The sequence below is a fragment of the Erithacus rubecula genome (assembly GCF_903797595.1).
Source record: "Erithacus rubecula genome assembly, chromosome: 2".
In the NCBI taxonomy this organism is placed as follows: Eukaryota; Metazoa; Chordata; class Aves; order Passeriformes; family Muscicapidae; genus Erithacus; species Erithacus rubecula.
In genome coordinates, this window is record NC_136685.1 from 6,898,110 (window position 1) to 6,919,481 (window position 21,372).

General features: G+C 36.8%; 1 protein-coding gene across 5 annotated transcripts in view; it reads left to right on the top strand.

Moving 5' to 3' along the window:
* The window catches only part of ATAD2B (ATPase family AAA domain containing 2B), a 70,856-nt gene that overhangs the window by 26,454 nt on the left and 23,030 nt on the right, over window positions 1-21,372 (top strand). For 3 of the 5 annotated variants that reach the window (XM_079298036.1, XM_079298034.1, XM_079298037.1), the window contains exons 11-22: window positions 192-307; window positions 1,079-1,253; window positions 2,033-2,121; window positions 2,895-3,054; window positions 4,004-4,094; window positions 9,920-10,231; window positions 13,913-14,045; window positions 15,927-16,113; window positions 16,779-16,964; window positions 17,606-17,741; window positions 18,067-18,263; window positions 20,762-20,921. In XM_079298036.1, coding sequence (XP_079154162.1) covers window positions 192-307; window positions 1,079-1,253; window positions 2,033-2,121; window positions 2,895-3,054; window positions 4,004-4,094; window positions 9,920-10,231; window positions 13,913-14,045; window positions 15,927-16,113; window positions 16,779-16,964; window positions 17,606-17,741; window positions 18,067-18,263; window positions 20,762-20,921 — 1,942 coding nt within the window. The remainder of the gene's footprint in view (window positions 1-191; window positions 308-1,078; window positions 1,254-2,032; window positions 2,122-2,894; window positions 3,055-4,003; window positions 4,095-9,919; window positions 10,232-13,912; window positions 14,046-15,926; window positions 16,114-16,778; window positions 16,965-17,605; window positions 17,742-18,066; window positions 18,264-20,761; window positions 20,922-21,372) is intronic. The other 2 variants (XM_079298035.1, XM_079298038.1) reach the window with 1 other exon arrangement.

A 21,372-nucleotide genomic window follows, 5' to 3' on the forward strand; every position in this document is an offset into this window, starting at 1 on the left:
AACCAGATAAGCTTCATGTGGGCAGCCAGGAGTTGACTTTTTCAACGGTTTATTTCACACTTTCAAAATTCAGGGAAATCCTGTTGATCAGTGCAATGGTTTTCTAATTTGTTTTCAAATGTTTTATAAGTAAAGGTGGTTTTGTGGAAAGCTGTTACAATGTAAACTTAATATTTTTTTTTTCCCCTAAGGTGTGTTTTGATAGTATAGGGGGATTGAGCCATCATATCCTTGCACTTAAGGAAATGGTAGTGTTTCCTCTTCTCTATCCAGAAATATTTGAAAAATTCAAAATTCAGCCACCAAGGTAGGTGTATTTACTGTTAATGTTGTATTTTTTAAGTTAAGGTCTGAGGAGTTGAAAACACATAGGAGGTTGATTCTTTCCCTGAAGTATTTTACAGTTCAAATAGGTTTACGTGTTTGCTACCCTACTTTGGCTATCAGAATATGTAATAAGCAGGATGAAGAGTTAAAAAAATGTAGTGTATTTTTCTTGTGGTAGGAAGGTAAACTTTGTGATGTGGTTAAAGAAAGAATTCTCATGTGTTTTATTTAGTATTACCTTGTCTTTTTTTCCCGTTATGTAAAGTATTTTACTAGATCAAGCAAAATGCTGATATTTTTCTCAATAATATTATACTGGGATTTTAATATTTATTAATTAGGCATCTTGGTGATTTAAATAGGTACGTGGTGTCTAAGTAAATGGAAAAATTGGAGGTGTTTTTGTCACATAATTCCTTCATTCCAAAGAAGTAACAAACATTGATTAAGGTATTACCTGAAATCTAATACTTGAAGAGGTGGTATTTAGCTAATGTAAAAGAATCCTTTGGAAACTTAATATGCCTTTTGATTATGTTCTTTACAAATCAAAGTTTTACTGATTTGAAAGCATAAAGCAAACTTAGATTATTTTGAAGTCATGTTAATAATAGAATACTACTACAAAATAATAATACAAGATCTTAAGTCATTCTTCTCCAGGCTCCCTGTCTTCATTATAAAATTTGACTTGGAGTTTTTCAGGAGACGTAAAATAAGTTTGTGACTGTGTTGATCCATTTATCTTCAGGGGCTGTTTATTCTATGGTCCTCCTGGAACAGGTAAAACCTTGGTAGCTAGAGCTCTAGCTAATGAATGCAGTCAAGGAGACAAAAAGGTGGCTTTCTTTATGAGGAAAGGAGCAGACTGTCTCAGTAAGTGGGTTGGTGAATCTGAACGTCAGCTTCGACTCCTTTTTGATCAGGTTAGAAGAAAATACATTCTTTTTCATATGATTTCTCTGTATGTTGTGTTTTGTGGTTTAGGTAGTCAAAGGTATTTGCAATTGAAACTAAATAATTATACATTTTAGTAAATTAAGTAGGATTTTATCAAATGGCATATTTAGATGAAAAGAGTAGAGGGGTGCTGACAGTAGTTTTTCTTGTTCTGGAAACTCAGAGAAAGGAGTCTCTTGACTTGTCCATTAATGAAGCAAAGTAGTTTGGGTAAAACTTGAGGAAAAAGTAACCAGTCAGTGAGTTTGAGTTTGACTGGCATGTTCAAGGTAAATGCTACATAGAGGAGTGCATGATTGCCTTGGTTGCATGTCCATTTTAGTGTTCTTTTTTGGCTTAGAAGAAATTGGATGGAACAGAGGTCACACAAAGCAGCAAAATGCAGTAGCTCAAAGAAAGGTAGTTGTCAGATAGAGATGTCTAAACAAACTGTGAGCAGATAAGATCATGTTTTCTGTGCTGGAGTGTAAGATGTGTGTTTGTCTTTAACCTGTCCAACACACAGTAAAACTGGCACACTGGTGCCATCTTGCTTGCTCGAAGTAGACTGCACTCTGCTTTGCTTTGAAACACTGCTGGAGTTGGAAATTCAGTTTTTATTTCAGACTGAACACTTTCTAAAAAAGATGTCTCAATATGTATGTTAGTTTAGCATGTTAATGCTTTCTAGTGAAGCCAGTTTTCAGTGCTGATGGATGAATTAGGAATTAACAGTGAATTCAATTTTTGTTTTATTGCATACCAGGCATACTTGATGAGACCCTCCATAATCTTTTTTGATGAAATAGATGGTTTGGCTCCAGTTCGTTCTAGCAGACAAGATCAGATTCACAGGTAATATTTCTTCTTTGCTGCCATTATCTTGGTATAGGGTACATTATCTTGGTAAGCTCTTAAATGTAATTTTTTCTCATTTCACAGGAAAGGTTTTTACTTTTTCTGAAGTCCACTTACACTAGAAAGGACAGATTGGTTTTTTGGTGTTGAAAGTCATCTTTTCAGTCCTTCAGGCAAACTGTAATTTACTGGGAATTGAATTGCAGTGACAATTACCCTTCAGCCCCATTATTAACTGCAAGATTTCCACAGCCATTCCTTGATTTGCTGTTTTGTACTGTAAACAGATTGTCTGTTACCAACCCAATAGAATAACCAGTTGAAAAATGTTATTCTAGCATGATGAATTGCAATGTTCTATCAATGAACTGAGCTCACCTGTGATTTTGAATCTTAATGGTGTGATGCACAAACATATCTGCTGTTGCTATCATTTGATTTTTTTAGAACATTTTTTTTACAGCAGTCTGCTGTTGGCTGAAATTTTTGTGGCTGCTTTTGATCTCAGTTTTGCTGTGCTCTTTATGACTACACACTTGCAGCTGTCATTCTGTAGGTGCTGGTATTTATGTGTCCATCTCCCTCCACTCTGCTAAGAGAAATTTGGGGCCAGCAGACCAGGAGGCCAGTGGAGCATATGAGACTTGAAACTGTTATGCACCTGTTTGTAGCTTAGCTTTTTTTTCTTGAATGTACTAGTATTGCATTTGAAAATGCAAAAGTTCTTGCAGTGTTCCTTACACTTTCTTACTTTGAAAACTCTTTTGTAGCTCTATAGTGTCTACTCTTCTTGCCCTCATGGATGGACTGGATAATAGAGGTGAAATAGTTGTAATTGGTGCTACAAACAGACTGGATTCTATAGATCCTGCACTCAGGAGACCTGGTCGTTTTGACAGGGAATTTCTTTTCAACTTGCCTGACAAGAAGGTAAAACCTGGAAAGGAGGTTTATTAATAAACATCTTTAGTATATTAAACATTTGAATGCCTGACAACCAAGCTTATGAAATAAAATTATTCATTATTTCTTTGTAAGAAAGTTTAATTTCAGGAGGACATTTTTAGTACAAACAGATTGTATACATAAAGTTATATTGAGATTCAGGTCTTCAGGATATAGCTAAAACTAAACAGAGGTAAATTATTGATAATAAACTGAATTGCTTATCTCAAAATTATGGATTTGTGTAAAAAACCCAAACTATTTGGAGGCTTGAAACGTATGGTAAGAGAAAATTACTTTAAATCTTGTAGATTTTAAGCATGCAAAAAATGTAGATGCACATCCAGCCATTATGATGTTGGCAACAGGAACATTTCAGTTCCTTTTCTAAACTTGCATGAACTCAGCAATAAGATTTCATGAATTTATACTTAAAATTAAATGTACTTTGTATATGGATAGATGTATTTAGATTCTATAGAACTTTTAGCTGAAATTGTTTTGGGATTCATGTGTATGTGCTGTGCTACTCAGCATTACATTAGTTGTGAGGCCTTTGACAGTAGAACCTGTTCTCATAGGTGCAGTAATTAAAAATGGAATTATAAAATGATGATAATTCCTAATAGGACCTGAGTTTTTATCAGTTCATGTTTGATAATGTTGATCAAACAAATTAAAATGTGTAACTGGTAAAAAAGGTAATGCTTATAGATGAAATTAAAAAGAAGGGGAAAGCTTTTTTTTAAGAGACTTCGGAGTGCTAAGTTCTATTTTATGTGTCTCAGTTACATGCCAAAAGCAGATAAAGTAACTATAGATTCCCATGAATAAAGAATATTTTTTTCTATGACATGGATTTGACTTGTTAGTTATTTAGTTATTAATTCTCTTTTTTTTTTTTTTTTCTTTTTTTTTTTTTTTTTTTAATCAGGCACGAAAGCACATTTTGCAAATTCATACCAGGGATTGGAACCCCAAATTGTCAGATCCTTTCTTAGGAGAGCTGGCTGAAAAATGTGTTGGTAAGTGTTACGTTGTTAGTGCTTTTAGTGTAAAGGCTTTCTCTTCTGTGTAAAACTTTGAAGGTATGTTAAATCTATGAAGATTTTCTTATCTCTACCTTTCTAAACATCTGTACTTTGAACAACACTCTTTTTGTAGTTAACAAGTATGTTTCTGTCTTACTAAAACACAAAATGAGTAGCTGGTAGTCATTTGAAAATGCCAGCTTGTTTCCTTTCTGTGACTTCACTGTCCTTACATAGGACACGTACCCTTAAAGAGATGCAAAATGAAGCTGGAATTTCAGTCTTTAGGTAGACTTCCCATTAAGTTGGTCAATTAAAAAAGAGATAGGCAGACTTGGGTTTTTTTCTGTCTACTTACTGAGGAAAAAAGCAGTGCTTGTGTGTGGGATTTTTGTTTTTTGTTTGTTTTTTACTGACTGGCATGCTCTCCTCTTACAAAAATCGAACAAACTAACCAGCCTTTCTAAAGATGAATTTTTTTTCCAGATTGCTAGCACAGAACAACCTCAAAGTGTAGACATAGGTAGGGGAGAAAAAAACTACTGCAACATGACTACATTAAATACACCTTTGGAGCTCACAAAGACCTGCTGTACTGAATGGAGGTTGGTTGTTCAAGATAAGCCTGCTGTGTAAATCTATTCAGAAATAAGCCCAAATACTTTTATAGTGAATTTAACAGAGGAAATGACCCTAAAACACACAACACAATATCTTCTCAACAACTTGTCATGCAAAGATACATCCTCTGTCATTCATCTGCTTGGACAAGCCCTGAAGTTCTCAGAAAAGGAACAGTCTCACATATCTGTGCTTTGGAATCCATCATCAGGGAATCAAAGAACTTTAAATTGAACATCATTCCATTCAGTCACTACAGCACATCCGAATTATCCTCTTCATCCACAGGGACATCTCTCATCGAAGCAGCATCCCTCCGCTTTTGATGCACAAAGACCTCAACATCTTCTGGTGAGGAGAAAACATAACTATCCAGCAACTCCAGTTTAGGCTTTACTGGGTACAAAGCAGCACACGACAAACCCCTTTCATGTCAGTTCTGCTTGAATTATGCAGACACGTGGTGCTGCTTAGTGGGGAAGAGGTGGGAATAAAACACAGATGTTTCTTAAAAATTCACCGTACATTTTCACTGAGAACACAGTATTTTGAAATTTTAGAAAATAGGGAAAGCCATTTGTTTGACTGGAAGACATTCTTTGTGCTCCATAAAGCGTGTCAGTTCTGTGGAAGTTAGCTAACAAAAAGAAACACCCTTTTCTGTTTTCCTTGGCTTTTCTGCTCTCCAGCTACTGGATTTGTCTTGTATTGTCTCCAGTCTGTATCTTGGAAATTTAAATTCAATTTCCATATATCCAAGATGAAAATCTTTGAAGTATTACAAAATCTTTTCAAAACAGCTGAAGTAAGATTGGTGTATCTCCTTCACCTTGAGAGTGCCTCATCGTTTCTGTAAGTGAAATCTGCAGCAATAATGATTTAAACAGACTTTTCCAGATTCTTTGTGGCCATTACCAATGGGACTCATTGGCACATATGTATGTCTGTGATCAGTCTATACCAGTCTGCTATTTCCTCTTTTGTGCAGATTTCTTTAAAAACAAACAACCTTCCCCCCAAAAAACAACACCCCCTCTTCCCCAAGTAAAAGCTGCCTAGCCTTGGCAGGCTTTTGGCACAGCATAGTTGATACCTCTCTCCAGTTCAGCAGACTTGGCAACATGTAGCTCCAAGCTTTTGGATCCTAATGAAGAAAGCTGCTGAAATACTTAAAAAGCAAATGACTTTGGGGAAGCAGGTGCATGTGCAACTCAGAACTTCTAACGATCCAGAGTAATTAGAAGGAAATTGGAAGGGAAAAGCCCCAGGACTTGAAAAAATAGGTTATTTCCTGAGGGTTGATTTTTGTCCCAGGTGTTATGGATTGCAGCCTTTTAGTGGATTTCTGTGTATGTGAGAATTAAAGACTCCACTTCCCTGAATGGCCTCATGACTGCTGTGTGTGTGAGACAAAGTGAAGCAGCTTGGGGAGAGCACAGAATTGCTCAGAAGACCACACACATTTATGTCTTGTTAGTGCTTTCAGTAAACACACATAATTGCTATGTTTTTTCTCATTACTGGAGATGGATCACAGATACCCTTAACTTTATAAATCCTTTCTTATCTCTTGTACTTATTTTCTTGTTTGGAATGGTAACTTTCTGTAGGTAGAGAGACTTACCTAGGAACTCAGTCTTGCAGGAAAAAAAAACATGCTAGCAACTGAAAACTGTGAATTCCTCCATCTGGAATCTTGCAGATGAATCTTTTTACAATGTAGGAAGGGTTATTTAAATAATGTTATTAAATAGAACTATAAAGAAGCAAACTGTTATGCTGAAGATGCTTGTTAAAAATATTCTGTGCTTATTATTGCAGGAGTGTTTTGTAGCAAAATGATACCGTGTTAAATTTTTCATTTCCATGTGCATGTAATGATGGTGGGGAAGATTTTGGCATTAGCATTCCTGTTTTTCACAATTCTTTAAGCCTAGTAGTTATTTTTCATCTCTCTCATCATGCTGAGTTGTTTGCTAGCTCTCTTTCCCTGCAGTCATTTCAGGAGTTTTGTAGGGAGTTGCACAACATCAAGTGGAAGAAGTAGTCAAAATTGTTTACCTAAATGCTTCACCCTATTCACTAGCAGTTTATTGTGGGGTTTTAGGATGGGTTTTAGGCAGAAGAAATTTTAAAGAGGGCACAATTTCTGCACAGTAGAAGTGGCTGAAAATTTTGGTGATCAAAGTGCATTGCTTGGAAATGTACATAGGAATCCACTTGTTTGCTGTCCTGCTTTTTGAAGTTGTTCTTCAGAAATATTCAGCAGAGTTTGTTGGTGCTGAGTAGAAGAAAATGGGCTACTTGACAGGAATCCTCATTCTGTTTTAAGTTAAAGTGTGCCAGTATCTTTTGCCTGGCAAATTGAACATCTTTCCTGAGATGCTTCAAAAATGGAAACAAATGCACTGAACCCTGAGTTTATATTACAGTATCAGTTTGGGTAGAAACTGCATCAGGTTATTTACTGTTGGCATGATACATTTTATTTTGTTTTGACAATACTTATGTTTTTCTTCTGCTTAATCAGTGTGCATTTGCTTCTTAGCAATAAAAAGCTCTTTAAAGTTTCACAAGGCACAGGATTTTTGCAGTTTTCTTGTCACTGAAAGGGATGTACAGTATGCACAAGAGAGTCCCTCAAAAAGAGACACCAATTATTAGTCTTCAGATGTAATTGCTCCTGAGAAATGAGAGATAGAAATGGAGACTAATTGTGTATCTGATCACCTGAGAATTTAATTTTAAAAATAGGCTACAGGCTATTATTTCCTAATTTTGCAATTCTTCTGAGATGTACAAGCGGTGATTAAAATGACTGTTAAAAAGCAATGCTGCAGCATTTGTTAATAGAAAAGTTGGGAGGGATGTAGCTCCTGAGCTGCTGAATCTTTTCACAAAAATTCTAAACTGGCTTCTGAGGTGACAGGCATTCAGGGTGCTGCATATCTTCAGCACATCTTTGATTTAAGCTTTGGTTTAGTGCTCCCCTCACTCATCTTTTTGTTTAATCTAGTGTGGTTTTTAGATGAGAAGTGGACTAATTTAAATGGGAACGTGATACCTGATGCTTAAAGAACAGTGCAAAATTTAGAACCATGGTTTGATTTCTGTGATGCACCTGTAGCTACTGTCTAATAGTTTCACATGGTTGGAATATGCCAGCATAGTTTTGATTTCATGTTAAATGAAATTTTAAAAAGCCCTAAGCAACATAACTTTAGTGCTGAAAACAGTTAGTTATCTGTTGATTAATATAGTATATATATCTGAACATATTTCAAATATGATGTGTATTTATTTCAAGGTAACTTGGGAATGTGAATTGCTACAGACCTTTTAGGTGACAGTCATGATGTGGACTCACCAATTTACACAATTGTAGCTACTGACATTTTTATAAAATTGCAAAGCTTGGTTTAGAAATTGCAGGAATTTTCTGATATTTATGATGATTGTCCATCTGGGTTAATTTTATTTTGCCTTTTAAATTTTTTTAAAAATTATTTTCAAGTATATTTAAGAAAGGTGCAGTTTGAAGTCTCCTACAATTTAAGTCATCTTTATAGCCGAAAAGTGGGCATCTTTTATTATTATCCCTTAAGTTAATGTACCTGAAAGACAGGGATGGAAAAGTATCTATAGTCTTCCGTATTAATTGCTTCCTTTTTTATTTTTAAGCACTGTGTATGGGGTCAACTTTGTTTCTTATTGCTATATGGATCTTGTAAAAAGGTGTGTGCCAAGAGCACTGAAAGAGCATCAGAGGCTAAAGAGAGGGAAGCAAGGCAGGTCTCAATTTTGCAACTTGGTACTTCCAAAAGACCAATCATAGAATTATAAAATGTTTTGAGTTGGAAGGGACCTTAAAGTTCATCTCATTCCAATCCCCTGCCATGGACAGGGACACCTACCACTAGCCCAGGTCACTCAGAGCTTCATCCAGCCTGGCTTTGGATACTTCCAAGGACGGGGCACCCACAGCCTCTGGACAGCCAGTTCAAATGCCTTATAATAAAGAATTTCTTCCATATCTGATTTAAACCTGCTCTCTTTGGTCTTAATACAAAAATAGAGTAGAAAAAATGTAAGTAATGTAAGACTTGGTGAGAGAGGAGGAAGTCTGGTAATAAAAACCAGTTGAATGCGAATAGTTTTAACTAAAGAATTGATTAATTACCTTCTATAAACAAGTCATTGCAAACCCATGAACTTTTATATGGCAGTACCTCAGTGTAACACATTTTCCTATAGTGACTCTAATTCTCTAAATGACTTTTCTCACTGGAATATTGTTTTAGAGTTTTTGAACAATGAAACTGTGGTGCCTCGAAATACAGAAGCATATTAATGTCTCTTGCTGAGGGAGATGGGAAACTTGAAATCTAATTTCTAGCTCTGGGGAAAACCCTCAAACCATTAGTACTGCAAAAGACTCAGAGGTATTAAGTCTCTCTGTATTTCATAATTATCAGATCTATGTTTTTCACTAATGATGATTAAGTAATTATAGGTAGCCACCTGTAGATACTTATGAAGACAGGCTAAATTAAAATTTTAATGCATTCTAATTTCTACCTTTGGTTATATTAGTGAAGTTATGAAACTCTTAAAAGTCTGAAACATTTTTCTTCATATTAGAAGTTAACATTTTTTCAAGAATTCAGAGTATGCTTTTTTTTTAACAAGAGATTCCATCTCTTCCATATTCGACTCATGAAGCATTTTTCTTTATACTTCTCATTTTCGGAGACTGTAAAAGTTTTAAAGTTGGTGATGTTCGACGTAACAAAATTACTTTGCTATTAAAGAATATATTATTGTGGAGGTGTTAAAGGAAAAAAGGAGGAGAGGGACTACCCTGTTAAAATTGCACACATATGTTAGACAATATTAAGGGAAAAGAAAGAGCAATAACAGACCTATTACCCAGGACTGAAAATACACTATATATCAAGTGATATAGTGAAAATGTAGGTAATTTTAACCTCCATATGGAATTAATTTCTTCGTATAACTTACAAGCATGTCTAATTTCTTGATATACAACACTGTCGTCAGATTATGACCTGATGCTTTTGGCAGCTGCCTTGCGGACCTTGACAATTAAGCATTGCTGGTTTGTTTTTAGCTGGATGCATGTTTGAGCCACAGCAGTGCCGTTTCAGGGCAGGTGTTTGTGTTTCTGTGTGCACCAGGGTACTGTGGAGCTGACATAAAAGCACTTTGCACTGAGGCTGCCTTGATTGCCCTGAGACGCCGCTACCCGCAGATCTACATGAGCAGTCAGAAGCTGCAGCTGGACGTTTCCTCGGTGGTTCTGAGCGCGCAGGATTTCTACCACGCCATGCAGAACATCGTGCCGGCCGCGCAGCGCGCCGTCACCTCCTCGGGACACGCGCTGTCCCCCGTCATCCGGCCGCTCCTGGAGCGCACCTTCACCAGGCTCCTCGAGGTGCTGCACAAAGTGTTCCCTCACGCCGAATTCAGCCAGGCTGACAAAACTGAAGGTATGTGGGCTGGGTACTTTTTGCAAACGCTGTTTCAGTTTGCAAGTGTTCCGGCTTCTCCACCTGGCCTTAGGTGGGGTGTGTATTTCCTTCAGTGTTGTTAGGATGTAAATATTTGATTGGGTGTCGCATAATTACTTTTGCTGATTCCAAGTTGTAGAATCTAATGACCTGACCTGTACAGAGCAAGGTCCCATAGGTGTGAGTGCCATCCAGAAAAACAACTCATAACTAATTGACAATTTAAATACAAGAAATGATGGGGCATAAATAAAGGTCAGAACAACAAAAAAACCCAAACAAACAATGAGATAATGCTATTGAGTGTTAACAAGACCTGAAATTAGTGCTCCTGTCCTCAGCTATGGTTAGCTGTCCCAAGTCGTTTTCTTGCTGGTGATGCAGAGGCTTTGGGTGATTCACAGCTTAGCAGGTACCTGAGCCTGTGTAATGGTCATGTGCTGATTTATAAGAAAGTCCTGAGGCTTTTGTCTCCTTGAACTGGCCTGGTCCACTCCTGATCCTCCAAGCTGATTCTGTCACCTTAGCAAGTGGAGAACTTTTTGCTGTTTTGTCAAGTTAGTTTTTTTTTGCCAAATTACTGAGTAAAACCAGCTCACTAAGGGGTCAGTGAATGCCAGAAACCTGCTGCAGTGGGAGCAGTATGGGTGCACCAAGGAAGCAGGGAATAAGAAGGACTGTGGCTGACTGTTTTGACTGGCAATGAGTCAATAGGTTTCCAGTCTTCTCTGAGACATACTTTAATAGTTACCGTGGTCATTTCTTGGAAGTTGTACGTTGAACAAGATTCCTTGTGTTTGAGATCTATTTATTCTGATGTAGTCTACTGTTCTTGTCTAGAATCATTCTCATCCCCCAACTCTGTAAACAGTACTTGGGATTGTGTGTGATTTACTTGAAAACAGCCCAATCATAAAGCAAATCTGTGACAGCCATGAGTTTCCTCTCATTCCTGTTCCAGAGCATGCTTCCAGCCTGCAGCCCAGGCAGTTAAAGCTGATCCTTGTGCTGGCTGCTGCAGTTCTCTAGCCCAGCTGTACATTTTTGCTCTGTCCTTTCTGCTTGCTTGAGTACCTCAGGTCCTTGGTTAAACTGTTTTAGCCAGAAAACTCATCCAAAAATGATGTATTTATGTGTTTTCTGCTGACTGTGGGGTAACTAGAGGTTTTAACAAGTGTTGGAGTTGGCCAGAGATGGGCCCTTGGAGCACGTGGTGGTGGGGAGTGGGAAATGAGCTGGCTTGCAGCTGCAGTCAGATCCTATTGGGCTCCCTCAACTGAAAGTTATTTATTATGGTTAAGTCTCTGTGTACTGCTAACCTGTTAGTAGCACCCAATTTAGAGGCTGCCATTCTTGCTGAAGAACTGCTTTAGGTTCAGAATATTTTTTTTTGTTATACTTTTCACATTCCGATTTATTATTGCTCACTAGTGCTAACAAATTGAGTTTGGAAGCTTAAGTTGATTTAAATAGTAGTTTTACTAGATAATTTGCTGCTACTAGATAATTTGCTGGTACTTTTAAATGTTTGTAGATAATTGATTTTGAAGATGCATAAACTGAATTTTCTTTTAACATTTCCTTTAATTTTTCTTACCCCCTTAAATCCAAGAAAATATTGAATAACAAGCTTTAATATTTGTTAAAACCAGAAAAATCCACTTCTAGGTACAATGATTATATGTAAATATAGATTATACAATAGGGCTTCAAATTTTCTTGGATTCAAAGTTAAGTATATAGAACATGCTTGCAGGTCTGCTTACAATCTGCACATCAGGTTTTCTGCATTTCACTAAAAATTCCTCTTCCTTGTAATTCAGTGAGCCAGATGCTCAAGTAGAGAATGTCACAGAGACTTGATGCTTGGGATTAAAAGATAAGCTGCCTTTTAAAAGAATGGTGTGCTTCAGGGAGAGAAAGCTGTGTTCAGTGCATGAGCAGAGGACTTTCCTTTGTCTACATTTGGTATAGTGGAAATTCTGTCTGCTTTAGGGACTGTTTTAGTGAGCCCAGAGATAGAAGGCCTATGTCCAGTTGATTTGGAGGTCTCCATTCTTAGCTTTAGCTAAATATCCAGCAGTTTCTGTGCCATGTTTTCTAGCTCTGGTCTAGCTTTTGGCCACCTCTTGGGGTCTGCAAGCCTTTTTCATCTTTGTTCCTGAGGAATAATTGTCAGGTGTGTGACTGCATCACAACTTAACAAGAGATGTGGCACATCCTCATCCTATGGCAGCAGAATGTCATTCCTGCCCAGCCTACTCTGAATCTGGTTTCTTACATCACACAGTCAGCTAAGGGAGCCTTTGTTGTCTCTAAACAATTTTTCCTGGAACTCTGGGACAGGTTTTCCTGTGGCTTAGATGACACCTCTATCCAACATTTAACACTGCCTTGAAGGCAATTCCTTTGTCCCATGGTGGTTTTTGATCAGTGTGGCAGGACCTGTGCCATTGCCTCATGTAAATCCAACAAGTCATGCAGTGGATTGGGTATTTGAGAATAACACATGGATCTCTCAGTATTTCACACTTTTATTTCACAGCAATCTCTTTTTTTAAGTGGCTGTGGCCAACCTGAGCTGCTGTTGGGATGTCTGGTGGTTGTCCTGAGCAGCAGTGTGCTGCAGTGACTCTGGGCTGCTCCCAGGAATGCTGCCCATCCATTGCAGAGCATTTTCTTGCTCAGCAGAGCTGGTCTCTGCAGTGCTCTGCTGTACAGCTGAGTGGCTGTATAGCCATTTTCATCCCATCATTGCAGACTTCCTTTCCTATGGAAATGAGGAGTGGCCTTGCACAGGGCAAAAGCAACTCAGCTCCTTTCCTGGGGCAAATAAAGATCTTGCAGCACTATTTTTAAATCATGCCAGGTAACTTTTAATCCCGTTGCAGCTCTGGGAGTTAATTTAGCTGATTTTCAGCTGTTACCTGGTTGTTGTGTTCTAGTGCCATATTAGTATTTTTGCACTTATTTGTCTCTGCAATGGGTTTTGTGAATATTATCAGTCTTTGAGCTTTTTGTTTTTCAAGGTCTGTATGGGAAGTGCTTTAGTTCATTGTGCTACCATATTAACAAAGGAATTAAAATAGCTAAAGGTGTAATATACAAATATGGAATGCATTGAACTGATTCTGATAAAAAGTAAGTTGATATTCTTCAGCAGATTATCAGAGGGTAGAAAACAATTCTTCATAAACACACATTGTCTAGGTAGTCATGCTGAGATAATTTTGGAAGAAGTGTACCTGTGAGAATTTGGACACTTGGAACAAGTAATTAATTACAAAATTCTTTGTAGTCCGAGGAATTGCAAATTTTATAGCTTCAAACTTGAAAAAAACCTCTAGCTGTGAAATAAACCCAAAGGAAGCATTTAATAACAAGTTAAACTTTTTTTGTGTCTGAGAAGTTGTTTAGCTTGATTGTTTAAAAAATAAATTTTAATTATTATTAGACTTCTATGGTATTTAATTTGTTTTAGTTTTTGGAGTAATAAGTACTTATTATTCTGAAGGCTGATTCTTAGACAGTTTTAACTAATTTCTTCTCCATTTGAAGATTTATTATAATTGACACAAAGAAAATTTTAATATCTTGTCTTGTTTGTTGTACTTGTACTTAGAAGTGATAAAGTTCTAATTAATACATCTCTTGGAACAGATGTACCAAGTCTAATATTAGATGATAGTGAAGATGAGAATGCTTCATCAATTTTTGAGACGAGCTGTCACTCAGGATCACCAAAGAAACAGTCATCAGCTGCTATACATAAACCCTACCTTCATTTTACAATGTGAGTGTTTCTCTAAATGAATCTAATTAGATATATAAACCAGGAGATTCTTAGATCAGGGGAGCTAGAAAAGTTTTTCTTTTGCTTTGGGGTGGTGGTGGTGTTGTGTAATGGAAACATGTAAGTGCACACAAGAGTTTTAGATGTGGGGGTGTTCTTGGGAAAGGCCACATCCTACACAATGGGATCAGAAATGTTTTTCAATATGTAGATTACAAATAAAGATGCTAACAGTAATTTTCAATTGTAACAAATTTGAAAGATTAAGAACTGAGAAGAGATGTATGTAGGAATATTTTGGAGGGTTTTGTGTCTTTTTTCTTGGTTCAAAGTATGGTTGAGCTTTGGTGTATGCAGCTGTTTGGAAACATGTATAATGATTGTATTCAGCATTTCTAATGTGCTTTTTTCATTGTTTTTCATTGAAGGTTTGAGGAAAACAGGTATTTAGGAAATATGTGTGAAATTTGGATGAGTGTTTCCGGTATAAATTGGACTGCTTACAGTAATTAACAATAATTAACATTTGTTGGCTTTGTGTTAAGAATAGTTTTAGACTACTTTATGTGGTAGTTTCTGCAGGGAGTTTGCTGTATAAAGACAATGAAGTTAGAAAAACTGTTCATTAGTGGTACTGTTTAGTAGAGCCATCTTGTGGAAAACTGCTAAAATGTTTGTGCTAAATAATAGTGCCAGAACAGAACAGAATTTATGTATATCTAAGCCTTAAATCCTTAAAAATAAGGATTAAAGTTCAAAGAATTGGAGGGACATAGCTAAGTATTCTAATGCCAAACTTAAGCTTTTGTTGTGAGACTGGGAAGGGGGAAGCCAAACCCAAAACATCAGTATATGTTTGTATGGATGTGTCTTTAAATAAAAGAATCTCAAGGCTCTGTTTATTTCTGCAAAGTATGCAAGTCTCTCTTAATCTGTTTTCTAAACATTTTTGATTGTTATCTGTGTATGTAACCACCACCACCAGAACTGCAAGCCAAAGGTCAGCAGTGTTCATTTCTGTCCCAAAAATGTTTAACATGAAGTAATACCAGCAGTCTTGTTTCACTGCCTGAGTTCACTGATAGAAATGCCTTAATGAGAGAAAATGCAAATTAATTAAAAACTTTCTTCTTTTATAATAATTTTCCTATAAATGGAAAAGACTTTTTAATGGAAAAAGTTAACACGTTTTTGTTTGTGTATCATTTGTCCATAAAATTGGGCAAAACCACACAAGAAACAAACACAGAATCTCAGAATCCCTTCTCAACAACAAAAAAAAAGCAAAAAATAAGTTTACCTTTGTAGTTTTTTATTTGAAGTCTTCCTTCTGTCCAGAAGTCTACTGATTAGAAGTGTACAAATAGGCTAAAATACACAATGCATAGGGATGTTATTCAAACACACTCCAGGTCCTTTTTCTTAAATGAGTAAACTATTGGAATGTTCATTGGTTCTTGAAAATCTTGGGCAGTACTTAAGGGATGAAAAGATTGACCTGAGGCTACTGAAGAGATATGTTAGTAGTTAGGACTGAACTAGAATGATTAAATTGCAGTCTTTACTGGATGTTCAATAAGTCTTTTTATATGATCAAGGAATTAGTTTTAAATGAACTGGTTATAATGAAAATTTAATATATGCATAACTTCACACAGATGAGTTTGAATTAAACTGTTGTGAAACCAAAGATGAGAGATATCTTGAGTTATTGGCACCTGAAATAGTATTGAGGGATAGTGGAGTTAGCTGATCTTTTTAGGCTGTTGTAGGAAGCTATTACCCATTACTGAAAATCTTATGGATTTAAAATACCTCCTGTATATCCATTCATTGGTAACATTGGTGTGTTAATTGATTTTTGTAACTGTTCTGTTCCAGGTCAGCTTATCACCAGCCAACCTCCTACAGACCGAGATTACTGCTGTCTGGGGAGAGAGGTTCAGGTCAGACTTCGCACCTTGCTCCAGCACTATTGCACACCCTGGAAAAATTCTCTGTACACAGGCTCGACCTGCCAGCTCTTTATTCAGTCAGTGCCAAAACGCCTGAAGAGTCATGTGCACAGGTGATATTTCACATTCCCTCCTAATGAGTCAATTATGCCATTTGGTTGCATCAGTATAAAGGCAGCCAGCTGGAATATAACTGAAAGTCCAGGTTTTCGTCAGCTCCTTCTATTTTGCTGTTTAAAATAAAGAGGTCTCTAGAGGGTGATGGAAATCTCTCTAGTGACTAGTGAATGTAATTAAGTTTTTAACCTGCCCCCTCATTACATACCTAGTTGTAAGTAAGTTTAATCTGGGTATTCAGTGCCTGATGTTCATTTTATTAACTTGTATATGGATTGGTGTGCTGTGGTTCTAGGTTAATTTGCTTAGTTTTAAGTGTTTTACATTTCCAGATAGCTTTTGGTGGATATTGCATGAATTGCCAAACACTTCCATTTTCATCTTGATTGTTCAGTCATAGTAAGTTTTTAAAACATACATATTTTTACAAAATAGTTGCTTTGCAGTCTTCCTGGCACATTGACATAAAATAATTGAATGTTGTAACTAAGAGTCACAAACACTTGTTTAGAAAGTCTTTAAATTATTCTGTTCTGCTGGAACATTTGTCTATAAAATCCCACAAACATGAATCATTCTTGAATGTGCAAGAACTTTGTTACTCACAGCTGATGGTAACAATTAGTTCCTTAGTTGAAATATGACTGTTTCTTTTAATTAGATCTTTCGTGAAGCTCGAAGAACAGTACCAAGTATAGTTTACATGCCTCATATTGGTGATTGGTGGGAAGCTGTCAGTGAAACTGTGAGAGCTACTTTCCTAACTTTGCTGCAAGATATACCATCTTTCTCACCTATATTTCTGCTGTCTACCTCTGAGTCCATGTTTAGTGATTTGCCTGAAGAGGTAAGTTTATTGTGGAAGGAGGCATTGTTAGGGGCTTCTGTGCTCTTCTGAATGTTTTAATAATGTAAAATAATTTTGTTTCATAGTGGCTTTCTAACTTAATTTAAAATATGTCAAACAGAAAATGTAATAATTAATGATTGCTAGTAATTTTCCTTAATGAGGGATGTATGTCTGTATTACTGATTTTCATAAGTTCCCCACTACTCTGCTGAGAAGACAAAATTGTTCATTTTGTCAATTGTTCTTTTTGACAAATGACTCCACTGTAATTAAATGCAGATTTAGTCTAAAGGCCTAACCTTGAGCTTTACATTTTCTGAGTCCCTGGATAGGGAAAGGGTTATTGGTTTTTCTCCTTAACGTTTTTTGTGATTTTTTTTTTTTCTCCTGCCCTTTTACTCTCCTTTTGTGCAGGGTTAGGATTGTGGGATGCTGCAAGTTTCTTTACTATAGAAAATTCAGTGAGAATTATAAGTGTTTATTTTCCCTTTGCTGTGAACACAGCTTTAGGAGGAGTTTACTATGTCTTGTCCTGTGGCTGATTTTGAAAAGTTGTGACTAATATTACAATATGGTTATTGTTCATGTCTTTTTCAGTGGGGACTCATTTTTCTTACGTTCTTTCTATTTTTTTTTAGCTGAAATGTATTTTCAGAATCCAGTATGAAGAGGTTTTTTATATTCAAAGACCAAGTGAAGAAGACAGATTGCGATTTTTCAAAGGCTTAATTCTTGATGAGGCAGCAATGCCCCCACCAAGAAGGAAACAGGCTGGTAAACTAAGTTACAGTAAAACCACTAATAATATGATCCTAATGTTTTATTTTGTGTTACTTTCCTTTTTAAAAAGGTGTGAGTAATTAACAGTTAGTTTAATTGCCATGTGACAGCATTAATTAGTGCCCAGAATAACTTCCCTAGTTACAGTTAACAGTTGTTGAAGATGGAGAGCTGTGGGGTCAAGGATGCAGTGATAGTTAGATCCAGGATGCATATTAAACACACATAATGGAATTTGGAGTGGCATAATCCACTGTGGAGAGTGGAGCCACCGTCCCGTTCACGTTTCCATTGTCTGATTTCTTGTTCTTTTCCCCAGCTCTTCGTGCCCTGGAAGTTCTTCCCCTGGCACTGCCGTGTCCTGCCCGGGAGCTGTCGGAGGCGGAGAAGCAGCGCATGGAGGACCAGGAGGAGAACACGCTGCGGGAGCTGCGCCTGTTTCTCAGGGATGTCACCAAGAGACTGGCCACAGACAAGCGCTTTAACATCTTCAGCAAACCGGTGGATATTGAAGAGGTCTTGTTTCAGTAATGTGCAAACAATGAAGTTGAAAATATTAGAAAAAGAATGCAAATTAACAAAGGGAATGGTTAAATTAATTAGAAAAATAGATGTTTGATCTGTGATCTGTCCAATCTAAGAGACTGATTTTTAGCTGGTGGTACAGTGGCAGCCTCATCGACCGTGATCCAAGAATTTGGAACATGTTCTATTGCCAGTGACCCTTGGAAAAGCCTTGTGCGTTCCTGCCCATTTTATAAATGAAATGAGCATTTTAAAATGCCAACACTCCTATCCTTGCCAGTGTTTCTGAAATACTTGAAACCATAAATGTAATTCTTTAATAGAAGCTTTTACAGCATTATAATCATAAACATGATAATATTGGGAAAGTGATCTGTGTTCTGTAATGCATTCAGCATTAATAGTATTGTTGCATAATTTCAGCAGTAATGCTTGTGGATGCTATTAATCACAGATGGTATAAGGCATTAACTGGTCGATTATGGGCTGTACACACCTAACTGATGAGACAGTTTGATCTGCAAATCTATTTTAAAGTGTTGCTGTATGAATAGGATTGTGTTGGGTCTGAATTTTAGACCAGGTGCTGGCCCCCTGCAAGCTTTGCAGACTTACTAACTGAAAAAAAAATCCCTAATTGCTTCTGAAGAGAGAAGCATCTAATTTGGAAGACATTAAAAGATGAATATGGGACATCAGAACACCAGCATTGTAAAAAGCAGATTTGGAGGGTAAATTCCTTGCAGGATGGAGCACACATCTTTTATGGGCTGATGCAGTCCTCTCTTAATATGAACTTTCCATAGTGTTCCATTGCTGACTGTTTTTGAAAGCCTGGTGAGCTGTTTAATGTGGCAACCTGCAGTGTGAGCATGGTCTGAGCAGTTTACTTGGTTTTATTTTTCTTGTGAAACTGGGAGGTCCATTATTGTAGAAGCTCTTCATACTTGCAGAGTTGGCAGTTCCTTTCTGTCAAGAATTTGTGGTCTAAACTTCCACGAATAAGGGCACATAGAGAAAGAACAAGTAACTGTCCATGTTTTGTAGATGAAGAGAATAAAAATGTGAGTTTGTTATTTGAAGACTTGCCAGAACCCTGCCAATATATCACAGCACTAGAAATCAAATGTAATCCTTTTCATCCCACCTGCTGCATTTAAGCACAGGACTAGCCTTTCTTTTTCTACAACAGCTTGTCTGCTTGACTTCCTTCAAAAATGTGTTAGGTTTGTTTCACTTCTGCTTGCACTGCAGAGAATGCTGCTGTGTGATAAGTCAAGGATTTTCCCAACTAAATCAGCAGCAACATTTAGAGCTTCCAGTGAAGATTTTCTGATGCTGTGCTAACAAGAAAAGGAAGCCTGTGGTTTAGCTTTCCAGTCTCTGAACCAGATATTATCATGTTTCCATAAAGGGAGACAAAAAGTGATTTTTTTGCCATTTTAATTTGTCAATATAAATTTCAATGTCTATATTTAAGGAATTAGGTGGCACATTGCTGACCACTGAAATAATGCATTAAAGTTGGTTTATGTTGTAATATGTCTGCAGACAATATATGAAAAAAAATTTTTGGGCCATTATGGCTTGATCTGAATATGTTTTTAACTCTTAAGAGCTTTGGCAGTGACCATCATATGTGGATGATTTTGAAAGAAAAGAATGCAGTACTGTTCTAGATGCTGTCAGTGTTTTTTAATTAAGTCTAATCTAAATCATACTGAAACATTCAAATACATGTTTTAATGTGAAGTAAATAACAAATTCAGAGATTTTTTGGAGTTAACTTTGTTACAGCAGTTGTGCTGGTGCATTTGACTATTAGGGCTGAGACCCTTATGAAGTCTTGAGTTCTGTAAAACACTTGTTATTGTGCCCCACTGGTTGCTGAATCTCCAGTTATGATCTAAGCTCACAGTAAACTGTGGCACAAGACTCTTTCTTTAAATTGTCCTTCTGTACAGGCAGTCTAACATCTGCAATCCATAAAACCTGAATTTTCTTGTTTAACAAATGATTGAAGAAACTATTTAATAGAAGGTATTTAAAAGCTGATAATTTGGCTGTTAAGTTTAATGAGAACTTTACCTACAAAGTGAAAAAAATAGAGTTTCCCTAATTTTTCCTAGGGCTTCAAGTTAGACTGATGGGTTTTGCATTTTTAGTCCATGACAGTGTTACAGGACCATAAAAATCTATGACTAAATCAGTGTAAAATTAAAAATTCATTTACATTAAAGGGTATTGCTTCAAAAAAAAGTTTAATTAATTTTGAAAGATAATTTGGTGAGAAAGGAAAAGCAGATTTGGAAGGCCTATGTTTTTACCCTGATAAAACTTCAATTTTTAACATAAATTTGCTTAGAAATCAGAATGTTTAGTCTTAGAGCTAAGCATGTGGAATGAATCAGAGTGTAAAGATGTGATTGTCAGTGTTCAGTAAGAATCCATATGGTCCTGTGTCATTTCTGTGTGCTGTTTGTTTATAGGTTTCAGATTACCTTGAGGTTATCAAAGAGCCAATGGACCTATCAACAGTAATAACCAAAATTGATAAACACAACTACTTAACAGCCAAGGATTTTCTAACAGACATTGACCTGATCTGCAGCAATGCATTGGAGTACAATCCAGACAAAGATCCTGGAGGTAAGAACTGGTTTCTTTTTGGCCTGGCCTTTTTGACCTGGCAGCCAGGTACTTGATCCCACATTCTGTTTCTATTCAGGCATTTAGATAAGATGCATTCTTTGAGATAATTAGGATATGCAAGTCCTAAGGGTCTGTGCTATTAGTATTCTCAGGCATGGAGTGCACTGGGGGACATGAGAAGAGCAGGAAAACTGCAGCATTCAGAGCTGTTTTCTAATAAATTATGTTTTGTAGTTCCCTTTCAATTTTGATAGCTCCTTTTTGGTGTCTAGACTTTGTATATGCAACAAAACCCCACCATCATTTGGAGAGCTCTGTGGAGAATCCTCCCACAAACTGGCAGTGCTCTGCTGTATTTCCATGTTAGCTTAGAATGTGAAATTCATGCACAGAAGTTAAGATCTTTGTATCTGGGGACAGAAATAAAACAGGATAAATCACCAGGCAA